Genomic DNA, 15284 nt, shown 5'->3' on the forward strand with positions numbered 1-15284 from the left:
CTTCTTACCCAAAAACTGTCTTCTGGGCTCCACTAACGAAACTCATTTATAGTTATCGCTAAAAGAGTTAGATCCTGATGTTTCTTGGCAATAATTAAGCGTCAGAAACCGGTAAATACTATGCTCTGAGTACGACAATCTGGAAACGGTGCCTGGACATCAATTGCACTCCTTCCAATTAACACCTTCACGCATCATAGCTCTTCAATGTGGTTTACCTACACACCTGTCCAACAAACCTGTACACCTCTACCTGACACCTCCCCTCCTCGCCCCTCACACCTGCTGTACACGTGGACATAATTTGCACTCCTTCCAATTAACACCTTCACGCATCATAGCTCTTCAGTGTGGTTTACCTACACACCTGTCCAACAAACCTGTACACCTCTACCTGATACTTCTCTCCTCACCCCTCACACCTGTCTCACACCTGCACATCATAAAAAAAAAATATACTCCACGTAATGATCACCTTAACACATCATAACGCCTCAGTATGGTTTTCCTTCGCACCTTCCCCTTACACCTGCCTGCCTCATCTCTTTCATCAGTCAACGCTTCCTTCGCACCTGCTCACCTTCGCACACACCTCACCCCATCTCATTGCGCCTCACTACATTACTTGAGTGTCAGGCGTGGAGTGTTTCTTGGTAGTTAGTGTTGGGAAGTGCTGTTTCTGTTGTTGTTGTTGTTGTTGTTGTTGTTGTTGTTGTTGTTGTTGTTGTTGTTGTTGTTGTTGTTGTTCATTTGTTACTCTGTCCCTTGTCATTTATCAGTCAGTCAGTCAATGTCTGTGTGTGTGTGTGTGTGTGTGTGTGTGTGTGTGTGTGTGTGTGTGTGTGTGTGGACTCTCTCTCTCTCTCTCTCTCTCTCTCTCTCTCTCTCTCTCTCTCTCTCTCTCTCTCTCTCTCTCTCAGGTACATCAGTTATTCCACCTGTCTCCCTGCCTGTAATTCCTCAATACGCTTTTAGACATCCCGAGTTCATCTTTAGGCAGGCGGAGGAAAGCCGGGGCGAGGGAGGAATGCCCAACGCCGGAGAAAAGGAGCAGAGAGAGACAGAGGGAGAGAGAGAGAGAGAGAGAGAGAGAGAGAGAGAGCTAGACGGTCATGAAGGGAATACAGGAAGGTGTTTACTCCAGCTCGAGAGAGAGAGAGAGAGAGAGAGAGAGAGAGAGAGAGAGAGAGAGAGAGAGAGAGAGAGAGAGAGAGAGAGAGAGAGAGAGAGAGAGAGAGAGAGAGAGAGAGAGAGAGAGAGAGAGAGAGAGAGAGAGAAAGTGTCATGCATACTCTCATTTAGGCGGAAGAGAAAGAGAGAAATTGAGCATCAGAGTCGCCTTCCTTCCAGATATGGGGAGGGGGAAGGAAGCGTACTGGAATGATTAACTAAGGAAGAAGCCCTTTTAGGAGGAGGAGGAGGGAGAGAAGGAGAAGGAGAGGGAGGAGGAGGAAGAGGGACCTGTCGTCATGTTAAGGGTCAGTAGAACGCTTCCTCATAACGGTCAGTGTGGGTCACCTCGCCTACTTTCCTGCGCCGCTTTGTATGTCCTGCAAGTGATGGACGGAGTTTCACCCGCGCCGCCCTGACCACGTGTATACCTGGCCACACATATATCACACCGGCGGGAGTCGATCTGGGGACGGGCTGCAGGTCACGTCGCCAAGAGTAGGTCACACGAGCCAGAGACTGCTTTGTGAGGCTTGGCTATGGGCTGGCTAGGATCGTGATGATGGTGGTGAAGATGAACAGCGGGGAGTGTCTACAAAGATGGGAGTTGTCTTGTACTGATGCGTGACTGGGGTTGATGTAGATAGTGGTGGTGTTGGTGTTGGTAATGATGGTTGGATGGTGTTGGTGTTGGTATTGGTGGTGGTGGTTGGGTGGTTGATGGTGATGGTATTGGTGGTGGTGGTGGTTGGGTGGTGCTGATGGTGTTGGTGTTTGTGATGGTGGTGGTGTTTGGATGGTTGATGGTGTTGGTATTGGTGGTGGTGGTGGTGGTGGTTGGGTGGTGCTGATGGTGTTGGTATTGGTGATGGCGGTGGTGTTTGGATGGTTGATGGTGTTGGTATTGGTGATGGTGGTGGTGTTTGGATGGTTGATGGTGTTGGTATTGGTGGGGGTGGTGATGACGATGATGGTTGGGATGATGGTGGAGTTGATGTAGATTATGTTGGTGTTGGTACAGGTGATGGTGTTGATGGTGTTGGCACTGGTGATGGTGGTGACAAGGAAGGTTGGGTTGATGCTGGAGTTGATGTAGATGGTGATGATGGTGGTGATGAGGTTGGAGGGTTTGCTTCGGGTCGAGTCCTTAGGTGACGGTGGTGACGGTATTAACGATGGAGTGAGTGGTTTGGAGGTGACGGGGTAGACTCCACGGCGCACTGACGGATTGTGGATGGTGGTGATGATGGAGATGACGGTGGTGATGATGGTGATTGTGACGGTGAGAAAGTTAGGAGAGGAAATAAGACGACGAAAAAGATGGGGATGAGGATGAACAGAAAGAGAAGGAGGAGGAGGAGAAGGAAGAAACATGGAAACATGGAAATGCAGGCAGCAGAAAGCCTATTGGCTCATTACGAGGTTGCCCGCTTTGGGGATTTAATCTGCTCGACAGTCACTCGGGGCCTGGGGAGCAGATGAAAGCACCTCGGTATTCAGTTTACTCCTGACGCAGCGAAATGACGGTCGATTCGATTTTTGAAGGAGTTGATGGTATTCGCATTTACTACTTCTGAGGGAAGATTGTTCCTGTGGCGGATGACTCGGTTTGAAAAGAAACTCCTTCCATTGTCTGTGTTACATCGACTCGACTGAATGGGTAAACCGTTATTTCTAGTTCTTGAGTTGGTTTGCAGTTAAAAGAATTTGGAGTAATCGACGTTATTGAACAATTTTAGGTACTTGAAGACTTGAATCATATCCCCTCGCAGGCGTCTTTTCTCCAGTGTAAAGAGATTGAGTCGAGGAGGAGGAGGAGGAAGAAGCAGAAGAAGAAGAAGAAGAAGAAGAAGAAGAAGAAGAAAAAGAAAAAGAAAAAGAAGAAGAAGAGGAAAATGAAAAAGAAGAAGAAGAATAAATAGAAGACAAAGAAGACAAAGGAAGAGAAAAAGAAGAAAATGAACAGCAATAAACAATGTCATCATTACCACCATCATCAACCCATTCATCATCATCACCACCACCACCACCACCACCACCATCTCCATCTTTGCCAGGCGTCCCGTCGTGTGTGGGTCAGCCTCCCCTAGGACGTGCCCATACGATCATGCCTCCCTACATTTCGTCGGGCTGTGGTTGTTATGCATGCCGGGCCAGTACGTGCACGACCTCCTTAGCATGCCGCCCCCTTGCAGACCAGTGGCCGAAATTAATGGGGCCAAATAAACCCTCGGAAAGGCAAACCGTGGCCCATATTCTCAAACTTTTCGGGGCCTACATACCCACATTTGATCAGGCTTTCGTATTGGTTGTGTTGGTATTTGCATGGGTAGTTTTATGACCCTAGCGATAAATTAACAAGACTTATACACTATGAATGTGAATAACGCCCATGAGGGATATAGTTGTAAGAGCTGAAATCCTCTGAGAATACGGATGTAAAGCCGGCGCCGTACCAGCATCACAAAACAGTCCATGGAAATCTCAGAAACATATTACGAGAGGCTTTTCAAACGGACAAACTGAGGTGCCGACGCTTTACAGAATACGGGCTCAAGTCTCGTGGCCGACGGCTGACTATTGCTAGCCATATCCCCGCGTGGTCGATCACCCTCATGCAGTCCACTAGTCCATCAGCCGAAATTCAGCAACTATTGTCATGGGAAGCACCGGCGGGCAGCGAGGAACAAAGAGAGGAGTAGATGAAAATTACGGCGTTTCTTTGGGGCTCCGCCTGCGCCATTACGGGTTTGCGCCGCCCACCAGCACGCTTCAAAAGAGGGTGGCTCACCGCTGCTGTAGTGAAGGCTAGTCTCTTCCTCCTCCTCCTCCTCCTCCTCCTCCTTCTCCTCCTCCTTGTCCTCCGCCTTCTCCTCCTCTTTCTCCTCCTCCTCCTCCTCCTCCTCCTCCTTGTCCTCCGCCTTCTCCTCCGCCTTCTCCTCCTCTTTCTCATTCTCCTCCTCCTCCTCCTTCTCCTCCTCCTTGTCCTCCGCCTTCTCCTCCTCTTTCTCCTCCTCCTCCTCCTCGTCCTCCTCCTCGTCCTCGTCCTCGTCCTCTTCGAGCTCTCGTCTCCTCCTCCTCCTCCTCCTCCTCCTCCTCCTCCTCCTTGTCCTCCTCCTCTTCCTCTTACTCATTCTCGTCCTCCTCCTCGTCCTCGTCCTCATCCTCTTCGAGCTCCTCCTCCTCCTCCTCCTCCTCCTCCTCCTCCTCCTCCTCCTCCTCCTCCTACTTTTCCTCCTCCTCCTTGTCCTCCTCCTCCTCCTCCTCCTTGTCCTCCTCCTCCTCCTCCTCCTCCTCCTCCTCCTCCTCCTCCTCCTCCTCCTCCTCCTCCTCCTCCTCCTCCTCTTCCTCCTCCTCCTCCTCCTCCTCCTCCTCCTCCTCCTCCTCATCATCACCACCTTCACTTAAAAGTATCTTCATGTTTCTCCAGTGTGAGCCGGGCACAAAACACATAGTTGTTTTTGTTCCCAGAATGCGATAAAGATCAGGAAAAAGCAGGAATTCATTTATTGCCTTTTTGTATATCTTCTCTGCTTCATCCTTGGGTGCAATGGCGCGCTCAAGGAAAGATGAAATGAGAAAAAAAGTTGAACGAAATACATTTTATTGATAGTGTAAGTGGTGGGGATGGTTGACTTGTTTCTTTGACCTAGTTATTTGTGTTGTATTTACTTATATGAGACTCCTCTTGTGCTTAGAGGGCACATTGTTTGGAACATATACTACAAAATATTATAGCATATGTTATCACACACACACACACACACACACACACACACACACACATATATATATATATATATATATATATATATATATATATATATATATATATATATATATATATATATATATATATATATATATATATATATATATATATATATATATATATATTATCATTCGTAACTAAAAACTTGTTTAGGCTGCTTGTATGTTTTAAGGTAAATCTACTATTATGTTATTATTTGTGCTTTCTTTTCTCATGTTCCTCTAGTCTTGCTGCGTAATACACGAGTTTCTCCATAAAAAAAAAAATATCGTGTGCTGATATGTGCATATTCCCGACGAACGTGAATTTCCATTGGTAAAATAACTTAGGAAATCCATCTCTCCTGCGTGGCGTCATAGGAACCTCTCTCCTGTAAGGCTAAAATCAGATAACACATATCTGGGAACTATCTCGCTTCCTGCCACGATGAGTTAGAACACAGGAAGCGGATGAGGAGGAGGAAAAGAAGGAGAAAGAAACCCTCAGAATTATAGTTACATTGAGATTAATTTTTGCGTAATAATACTGGTAACCAGGTGTAATCAGGGCCGAATTTAATACTATTATTTGTGCTTCCCTAATATATGCATTTATTTAACGAGTCTTGTTTTGGAAGACAAAATATTTTGATCTCCAGCGGTCTCCTAAGCCCCGCCCACATGAGACGTCACGAGCTGAAACAGTGATAATTGGCTGTGGGAATCCAGGCACCACATACCCGTACAGACTTGGGAAATATACGTCCCGGGCAGGCTACGATGAAGGAGTTGGAGGAGGACGGGGTTGAATCTTTAACGGCGTTGAGACTGTAGAGGGCGGGAAGGGGGCTTTGGGTGGGATTGTTTGCTTGCAGGGTGAGTGATGGGGAAGGGGTGGTGGGTGGCAGGCGGGGGAGAAAGATATAGTTTGTGGGTGGATGGGTGTGTGTGATGGGCGGCAGCTGGGGTAAGGGGGGCATGAGGGTGGGTGGCGGGGAAGGAGGGATGGGTGACCGCTGGGGGAGGAAGGGAATAAGGGTGGACGGGTTTTAGGGGAGGGGGAACATGAGGCTGGGTGGTTTGGGAGGGGTGGTGGGTGGCAGCTGGGCGCGGGGGGGTGCCGGGGGAGGGGTGATGGGCTCGTCTGAAGGGCCTGATGTTGATAAGGTCCTCAATAAACTCTCCTGGGAATCGCCCCTCTCCTTCGTGCCCGTCGTCGGAGTCATCGTTCTCGTAGTCATCACGGTAGTCGTTGTTTGCCGCCTCGTCAGCCTCCTCGTCGTCACTGCCGTAGTCTTCATCGTCCTCCTCGCCCCCATTATCGTAGTAGTCGTCGTCCTCCTCGTCGTAGTCGTCCTCGTCCTCCTCACTGTATTTGGCAGCTACTTCGCGGTACAAATGTCTAGCAATGTAGACAGCCGAGCCCGCCTGCGATTGTAGGTTAGAGAAAAAGAATCGTATTACGAGACATATCGCAGCCCAAGAACACATATTTGACAAGGGTTTCGTAGGAGTTGTGGGCATTTCCAGGGGTAGTTTTATGACCCTGGTGGTAGTGTGAGTCTTCTTCTGTACCGTGAACTCGAAGAAACACTCATTAGAACCCGAGTGACCTCCTCTTTGACCTTTAGAAATAGCTGATGTGAGAACTGAAAATGTCTTACAATACCGATCTAAGAAACAGGAATAGGAATGGGAATGGGAAAGAGGATGCCGTGATAGTCTTACATTTTCTTTTATCTTCAAGTCTCTCTCCTTTGCCATTACCCCCCCCCACCCCCCACACCGACCCCCTCCTCTCCCATACACAGGACAGGAAGAGATAGAAGATAAATGGACGATATGTAGAAAGAAGCTTGAGGAAGAGAAAGAAAAATATTGGGAGAGAGCGGGGAAGAATGTTGGCGGAGGAGGAAGAGGAGTTGTAAGGAAGGAGGATAGTAAGGAGGAGGGGAAGGAGGAGGAGGAGGAGGAGAATAAGGACGAAGAAGAACACGAAGAAGAGGAGATGAAGACGAACAATAAAGAACAAGAAGAACAAGACCACCACCACCACCACCAACAACAACAACAACAATAGCAACAACGAAAAAAAACAACCATAAAAGAAGTGAGCAAGGGCGTTACCTGCAGGAAGACGAACAATAAAGAACAAGAACAAGAAGAACAAGACCACCACCACCACCACCACCACCAACAACAACAACAAAAAAAAAAGTGAGCAAGGGCGTTACCTGCAGGAAGACGAACAATAAAGAACAAGAACAAGAACAAGACCACCACCACCACTAAAAAAAAAAAAAAAAAAAAGGGGGAGCATGGACGTTACCTGGAGGAAGGCGGCCCCAACAGCGAACATTCCGCCTCTGATCCCCGCTTCCTCCCTCTCCGTCAGGTTCCTCTTGTGGGGGAAGATGGACCTTACGACCTGCAGGGGGTTCAGCAGGAAGGCGCCAGTCCCCTCCAGCAGCAGCAGACCCAGCAGGAAGGGGAGGGAGAGGGGGAGGGAGGCGCCTGTACCCACCCCCATGTTAGCAGGAGGGAAGGGTGTTGGTCGGACAGGGCTGATGATTGTGGGGGGGGAGGGGTATTGGGAGCCTACTGGGTTTGTTTGGGTATGGAAAAGAGACTGGAAAGGAGTGTTGGGGATGATATGAGAGGGGCTGCGAGGACTGAGAGGGCTGAGTGGGGTAGAGTGAGAGGGCTGTGTGAAGGGCCTGAGTGAGTGAGAATGTGTAAGGAGGCTGAGTGAGGGAGTAGGTGAATACGTCTGAGTGAATGGGGTTGAGTAAGGGTGTTGAAAGGATCTAAGACAAGCGGGTTGAGTGAGTGGGACTAGGTGAGTGGGGCTAAGCAATATGAGGTAGGGCGTGGGGCTGGATGAGTGGGAATGGATGAACTAAGGCAGAGGGGTGTAGAGGAGTGAGAGAGGCTGGATGACGGGGACTGATTGGATGGGGTGAGTTGGGTGAGGCGGAGTGAGTAGAGGAGTGTGAGGGACTGGTTGACGGGGACTGATTGGATGGGGTGTAGCGGGAGAGAGAGAGACTGGTTGACGGGGACTGATTGGGTGGGGTGTAGCGGGAGAGAGAGGGACTGGTTGACGGGGACTGATTGGGTGGGGTGTAGCGGGAGAGAGAGGGACTGGTTGACGGGGACTGATTGGGTGGGGTGTAGCGGGAGAGAGAGGGACTGGTTGACGGGGACTGATTGGGTGGGGTGTAGCGGGAGAGAGAGAGACTGGTTGACGGGGACTGATTGGGTGGGGTGTAGAGGATTGAGAGATGAAGGTTGACGGGGACTGATTGGGTGGGGTGTAGCGGGAGAGAGAGAGACTGGTTGACGGGGACTGATTGGGTGGGGTGTAGCGGGAGAGAGAGAGACTGGTTGACGGGGACTGATTGGGTGGGGTGTAGCGGGAGAGAGAGAGAGACTGGTTGACGGGGACTGATTGGGTGGGGTGTAGCGGGAGAGAGAGAGACTGGTTGACGGGGACTGATTGGGTGGGGTGTAGCGGGAGAGAGAGGCTGGGTGACGGGGACTGATTGGGTGGGGTGTAGCGGGAGAGAGAGGGACTGGTTGACGGGGACTGATTGGGTGGGGTGTAGCGGGAGAGAGAGAGACTGGTTGACGGGGACTGATTGGATGGGGTGTAGCAGGAGAGAGAGACTGGTTGACGGGGACTGATTGGGTGGGGTGCAGGAGAGAGGGACTGGTTGACGGGGACTGATTGGGTGGGGTGTAGCGGGAGAGAGAGAGACTGGTTGACGGGGACTGATTGGGTGGGGTGTAGCGGGAGAGAGAGGGACTGGTTGACGGGGACTGATTGGGTGGGGTGTAGCGGGAGAGAGGGACTGGTTGACGGGGACTGATTGGGTGGGGTGTAGCGGGAGAGAGAGGCTGGGTGACGGGGACTGATTGGGTGGGGTGTAGCGGGAGAGAGAGAGGCTGGGTGACGGGGACTGATTGGGTGGGGTGTAGCGGGAGAGAGAGGGACTGGTTGACGGGGACTGATTGGGTGGGGTGTAGCGGGAGAGAGAGGGACTGGTTGACGGGGACTGATTGGGTGGGGTGTAGCGGGAGAGAGGGGGACTGGTTGACGGGGACTGATTGGGTGGGGTGTAGAGGAGTGGGACAGGCTGGGTGACGGGGACTGATTGGGTGGGCTGAGTGGTGTGGGGTCAGGGCGTGAAGTGAGCCACCCAGTCGCAGCTTCCCACTCATATATCGCAGGGGGTGAGGGGGGGGGGGGTCGCTGTATAACATCTACTTACCTCAATGAATATTCTTCTTTAGGTCATTTTGTCTCTCTCTCTCTCTCTCTCTCTCTCTCTCTCTCTCTCTCTCTCTCTCTCTCTCTCTCTCTCTCTCTCTCTCTCTCTCTCTCTCTCTCTCTCTCTCTCTCTCTCTCTCTCTCTCTCTCTCTCTCTCTCTCTCTCTCTGTGTAACACGATTGACTCCTTCAAAATCAAGCTCGACCGTCACTTCCTTCAACTTAATATTTACTAGAATTGAAATGCAGCGTTTTGGAGCCATCTGATTTATGTAGAATCACTTAGGTTTAAGGACAGACCACCTAGTCTGGACCATGGGGTCTGTGTGGTCTGATTTTCTTTGTAAATCTATGTAAATATCGACTTTCTGTGTCCCTTTTTTCCCTGGCGTCTGTTTGAGTCACAAGCACAAAGGAAAGACAAAGAGTAAATGTTATGTTTTTTTAATTGTATTTTTGGATTAATTTTCATAGATGCCCTTTGTATTAGAATCATAATGTACATACACACATACATAAATACATGCACACATAGATACACACATACACGCAAGTTAACGAAGTTTCTTCCCCTCGACAGAGTTCTGCGTCTGCCACGAGTACGAGAAAGCCTCCGACAGCCTGTTCAGCTCCACGGGACAGTTGGTGAACTCCCGCCCGCACTCCGAGGCTTCGGCGGTGGCATTCAGCTGGAAGAGGCGCACCAGCAGGTCCTGCTCGGGGGCGCGGGAGTCCTGGGGCTGCTGCTGAATGTGGCACATGAACTTGAGGAGGCAGTCGTCCTCGTCCATGTGCTGCACCACCTCCTGCACCAACTGCGCCGTCCTCACCACTACCTCGTGTATGTCTTCCGTCTCCAGCACCCCCTGCACCGCCGCACGCAGGTGGCCTTCAGGAGGAGAGGACGGGGAAGGCTCCTGCAACGACCTCTTTTGGTAAGTGGACGAGTGTTGGGGCTGATAAACCTGCAGGGAAGGAGACGGGGCGCCGTACTGGGGGCCGGGGGGCACCAGGTGGCTTGGAGGAAGCGGCGGTGCAGAGAGGCTATTAATGTTCTGCGAGGGCGGCGATTGGTCGGCGCGTCTGAACAGTGGGCTGCGATTGTCGGGGTCGCCACCCTCACGGTCCCCAAACTTTACCTTCGGGAAGATTCCAGGTCTCAGGAAGCCCACGGCGTGAGGGGCTCCGTTAGGGAATAAGTAGGGGAAGTATTCTGCCAAACCACTGAAATAGTTGTCAGGGAACTGCGAAGGGAGGTCCAGATCATCGATTTCCGCGGAGGTAAGGTTAGAGAGGTCTGTAGGGAGGTCGGAAATGCTGTCGAGGAAGCCCTCAGGAAGGTCATCCAAGAGGTAGTCCGGCAGGTTGTCCGGAAATTCCTCGGGAAAGTTCTCGAGAAGGTAGTCCTCCAGCTCCTCGTAGTACTGGTACAGGTTGATGACCTTGTTCCTCCACCGCTTGATGGCCAGGATGACGCCCGCAGCCTGCAGCAAGAGAGGCGTTTATCCATTATGAATGTGATGACGATGACGACGGGAAAGATACTGATGATTATGATTACAGATGTTGATGATGAGAAGGGGGAAGAGGAGGGCGAGGGAATTAGAAATTATATGAATAGTCCGGAGACGAGAATAAGGAGACCGTGGGAGTAGGCGGAGTAAGAGGGAGTGTCAGCAGGCAAGAGAAAATTAAGGAATGCTTGCGTTAATAGTGAATTAGGAAGCGGCACGAGACAGACTCACGTGGAGGAAGGAGAAACCAATGCCGGCCACGACCGTGCGCGCCCAGCCATTGAAGCGACTGCCGGCGAAGTAACTTTTGGGGGGCGGGAGTGCTGCCACGGTATCTGGGTCCAGCAGGTAGGCGTCGGCTCCCTCCAGCAGCAGCAGCAGCGCCAGCAGGAGGAGGGGGACGGCCGTGCTCACTCCCATGTTGGTGAAAGCGATGCCAACTCCGGTCGAAGGGTGTTGTTGTAGGGCGTGTCTGGCTATGTTGCAGGGGCGGAGGGCATGTGGTTATGTGCGGGGGAGGACCGGGGAGGGTGGGATGTGAGGGGGGTGATAGGAGGGGCTGTGGAGTGGGATATATGCGTGGGATGACTAAAGAGTGAGATATGAGGGGGGTGATGGGAGGGGCTGTGGGGGTGTGGATATGTGCGGGGGAGTACCTGGGAGAGTGGGATGTGAGTGGGGGGTGATGGGAGGGGAGGAGGGTGTGTGGATATGTGCGGGGGAGGACCTGGGAGAGTGGGATGTGAGTGGGGGGTGATGGGAGGGGCTGTGGGTGTGTGGATATGTGCGGGGGAGGACCTGGGAGAGTGGGATGTGAGTGGGGGGTGATGGGAGGGGCTGTGGGGGTGTGGATATGTGCGGGGGAGGACCTGGGAGAGTGGGATGTGCGTGGGGGTGATGGGAGGGGCTGTGGGTGTGAGGATACGTAGGGGGAAAGGGCTTGGGAGAGTGGGGTGTGAGGGGGAGTGATGAGAGGGGCTATGGGTGTCAGGGAGTGTGATAGGGTGTGGGGGGCTGTGGGTGCGAGGGAGTGGGCTGAGAGGGTCTGTGAGTGCGAGGGCGTAGGTGCGAGGGCGTGGGCTGAGAGGGTGTGTGTGAGGGTGAGTGTGGTGGGGCTGGACGCAGGCTGGCGGGACGGGGAGTGAGCGGCAGCCCGGCACGTCCACTGTATAACCCAAGACTGTTAGGTGGTAGCGTCTCCATGCTATGCCACACTCCTTGCTCTCTCTCTCTCTCTCTCTCTCTCTCTCTCTCTCTCTTGACATTTCAGAAGCGGCAGACGTTCACAAAACTTGCACATTTCGTGTCCATATCAGTACGCCTTGCAGTGATGAAGAAAGTCGCTCTTCCTCTGCATACGAACCGCTGAACTCATGACACTGGGGCCGGTAACTAGCCTGCAAATACTGACTTTCTGGACCATCCCAAACACCGAATATCAAAGAAAATGAGTCTCAGTACCTTTCACTTAATACCTATAGTATTTCCATGAGAAAGCCCCGCCACGCGCCGTACCACACACTCTCAACACCTCTCCTTTCCTCTCATATGTCAGCTATTTACTCCCTTTAAATGAGTTTAATTTAATAATTGGATAATCCAATAATGTCATATAATGTTAAGATTGTTTCGTTTTTAGGATAATAACAAAGATTTTGTATAAATACCACGACACTTGACATTGTTGTATTCCAACGTTGGATCAAGTGTCATGGTGTCTTAGTGACAGTTTTACACGGCCCTGCACCTTGATCGGGAAAAATCACCCATGAAAACCCGGCTGGTCTTTTCTGTGGCCTTGGGAAATAGCAATAAAAAGAGCTCGGTACGTTTAATAAAAAAGGACTTGTATTGCCTCTTGCCGTGGGATGAGGTGCTGCTGCCCCCCCCACCCCCCCACCCCAGCCTTGCCCAGTAACTCCAAGGCTGCTCTGTATCGACACCGTGAACCAACCAATGTATACCTGTGGAGACACGTGCGATGCTGTGTCCCAGTGTCTCGGGTACAGGGCTCTTTACTTGGCTCCTGGTGAGAAGGACGAGGGCAGGAGCTGATCGCCGAGACAGAAGGCTGACTGGCGCTTGTTTCAGGAATAAAAGAGGAAGCATTTGTGTTTTATGTATTAAGACAACTTAATTTACACAGCACCGCAGCTAGACGCGAGATAAATAAATAGATAGATATATAGATAGATAGATAGAGATAGATAGATAGATAGATAGATAGAGAGAGAGAGAGAGAGAGAGAGAGAGAGAGAGAGAGAGAGAGAGAGAGAGAGAGTTTACAATATAGGCCTAAATAATACATCACTATACCACATACAAAATCGAGCGTCATTCACACATACGTCACTAGGGTGTGTTCCACTAGACAGTATTCTGGTGCGGCCACGTGAACGTGAAGGCCTCCGCCAGCTGTGCCTCCTGCACGGGACACTGCGGGAACTCCTGCCGACACTTTAGGGGTTCTGAGGCGGCGTTCAGGGTAAAGAGGCGGAACAGCTGGTCGTGCTCGGGGGCGCGGGCGTCCCTGGGCTTCTCCTGAATGTGGCACAGCAGCTTGAGGAGGCAGCCGTCCTTGTCCAGGCTCATTACCTGCCCCGTCAGGTGCACCACCTCCTCCACCAACGCTCTCGCGTCCTTCTCTTGCGTCAGGTCGTCCACTGCCTTCATCAGCTCCTCCACCACCTCGCCGGTGGAAAGACCCTGGAGATCTCTCTTGTACCGGCGGTATGGCAGCTGCTCTGGCTGGGGGTACGAACCCTGGGTGTGGGTGGGCGGTGGGTAGGAGCCCTGCTGGCCGGGGGATCCCTGGCCGTAGGAAGAAGGTTGTTGGTAGGAGTTTCGGCGGTTGGGAGAGGGTTGGTTGTATTTCTGGCCGTAGGAGGAAGGAGGGCGAGAGCCTTGGCCGTAGTGGCTGGGTGTGCCGTAGGAGGAAGGAGGGGGAAAGCCTTGGCCGTAGTGGCTGGGTGTGCCGTAGGAGGCGGGGCGGTAGTGGCTGAAGGGAGGCACTCCTTTTTGGAATATTCTCCTGCGGCGCTCCCCCTCCCCCTCCGCCGCCGCCTCCGCCTCCGTCGCGTCCTCGTGCTCCTCCTCGTGCTCCTCCGACTCGAAGTAAGCCTCGCTGTCGTCGGGGGCGCTGGCGGCGAAGTAGATAAGCCTCCTGAAGGGCTTCCCGTAGTCGTAGTCATATATGTACTCGTAGTTGTCCTTGTCCTTGAGTCGCTTCCACTCGTCCAAGGTGATCGCCTCGCCGCCGTTCTGCAGGATACCGATGACCACGGCGACCTGCGCGGGTAGGCGAGGGTGTTAGAGGCTTGTCGATACCGATCACAGCTATTGCACCACACTGACCACTACTACACCACACTGACCACTACCACTACTACTACGACGACGACTATTACTACTACTACTACGACTATTACTACTACTACTTCGACTATTACTACTACTACTACTACTAATGCTGCCGTTACTACGTTTTGCTATTACTACCAATGTATTTTTTAATCTCTCTCTCTCTCTCTCTCTCTCTCTCTCTCTCTCTCTCTCTCTCTCTCTCTCTCTCTCTCTCTCTCTCTCTCTCTCTCTCTCTCTCTCTCTCTCTCTCTCTCTCATGTGTCGGCGTCCCCTTCCTTACAGTTTTCTAAGTCTTTCTCTTTGGCACGTGAGCACATTTCCTCTGTCTCTTTCCAAACCTTCCTCTGTGTCATGTGTCTGTGCCACTGTACACGACCCCATATATGTCTATCTCCATCTATCTATCTGTCTCTAACTCTCCATGTGTCCACGCTCCCTTATCTCCCCCCCCCCTCCCCCCCCCGTCTTGTAGTCTTACCTCGAGGGCGATCAGTGCCGCCACAGGGAGGGACGCAATCGGTGAGTTCTCGCCCACGATGGGAAGGTCGGGGCGGGGCAGGATGGCGACGGTGGCGTCAGCTGTGCCGGCGAAGAAGGAGGCCACCGCCCCCCACACCGCCAGCAGCAGCATCTGAAGGAGTGAAGGAGGGAGGTAGTTAGGGTGGGTGCCAAGAGCGATAGGGTATAGCTGGGCGAGGGAGTCTGAGGCTGTGTTCTCAAACGTATCGCCACCTCAGCGTACGCCTGTTTGTGAAGCCTCTCGAAGAAGTTCCTGTGATTTTCATGGAGTGTTTTGTGATGCTAAGGATAGTTTTACCCGACTGCTGCACACCATGAATGGGAAGAATCACCCATGAAAACAAGTGTGTGACCCGTGGAGTCTGTCGTCCTCGGCCTCTTCACTCGCTAGGGATTAGGTTAAGTTGCGGGCTAAGAAGGAATCCGATCCACTTTATTCTTAACTCGCTGTGACTCGGTAATCTCTTCTCGCGGGGCAAGTGACAGAGGGAAGGAGAATGGAGGGGAAGAAGAGAGGGAGGAAAGTGGAGAATGAACTGGCCAAGAAGTTAATGTTAAGTGGGTCGAATTGTTTTTTGGTCTGCAACTGTACCTCGGAGGATACTGGAGAAGGCAAAATGTGCTGCACAATGTTCTATGCAGTCACTTCTGCGTCCCAGGATGAGGAATATCAAGCCACCTCTGAGTCTCGGGGT

At 51.9% G+C, this 15284-nt stretch overlaps 3 protein-coding genes across 3 annotated transcripts in view; all 3 read right to left on the reverse strand.

Moving 5' to 3' along the window:
* Positions 1–5085: 5085 nt before the first annotated feature.
* Positions 5086–8155, reverse strand: LOC127005206 (lymphocyte cytosolic protein 2-like). The gene is made up of 2 exons (XM_050873909.1): positions 7250–8155; positions 5086–6348 (listed from the first exon to the last, which is right to left on the reverse strand). Exons 1-2 carry the CDS (start codon positions 7448–7450, stop codon positions 5734–5736), a joined length of 816 nt encoding a protein of 271 aa, XP_050729866.1. The 5' UTR covers positions 7451–8155; the 3' UTR covers positions 5086–5733.
* A 1470-nt stretch (positions 8156–9625) lies between these two features.
* On the reverse strand, positions 9626–11260 carry LOC127005201 (uncharacterized). The gene is made up of 2 exons (XM_050873902.1): positions 10939–11260; positions 9626–10677 (listed from the first exon to the last, which is right to left on the reverse strand). Exons 1-2 carry the CDS (start codon positions 11125–11127, stop codon positions 9748–9750), a joined length of 1119 nt encoding a protein of 372 aa, XP_050729859.1. The 5' UTR covers positions 11128–11260; the 3' UTR covers positions 9626–9747.
* Positions 11261–12813: 1553 nt separating this feature from the next.
* Positions 12814–15284, reverse strand: part of LOC127005203 (uncharacterized) — a 5422-nt gene continuing 2951 nt past the window's right edge. The window contains exons 2-3 of the mRNA XM_050873905.1: positions 14549–14701; positions 12814–13995 (exon numbers count right to left, since the gene is read on the reverse strand). Coding sequence (XP_050729862.1) covers positions 13075–13995; positions 14549–14701 — 1074 coding nt within the window. The 3' untranslated portion in view covers positions 12814–13074. The remainder of the gene's footprint in view (positions 13996–14548; positions 14702–15284) is intronic.

Source organism: Eriocheir sinensis, chromosome 29 (assembly GCF_024679095.1).
Source record: "Eriocheir sinensis breed Jianghai 21 chromosome 29, ASM2467909v1, whole genome shotgun sequence".
Classification (NCBI taxonomy): Eukaryota; Metazoa; Arthropoda; class Malacostraca; order Decapoda; family Varunidae; genus Eriocheir; species Eriocheir sinensis.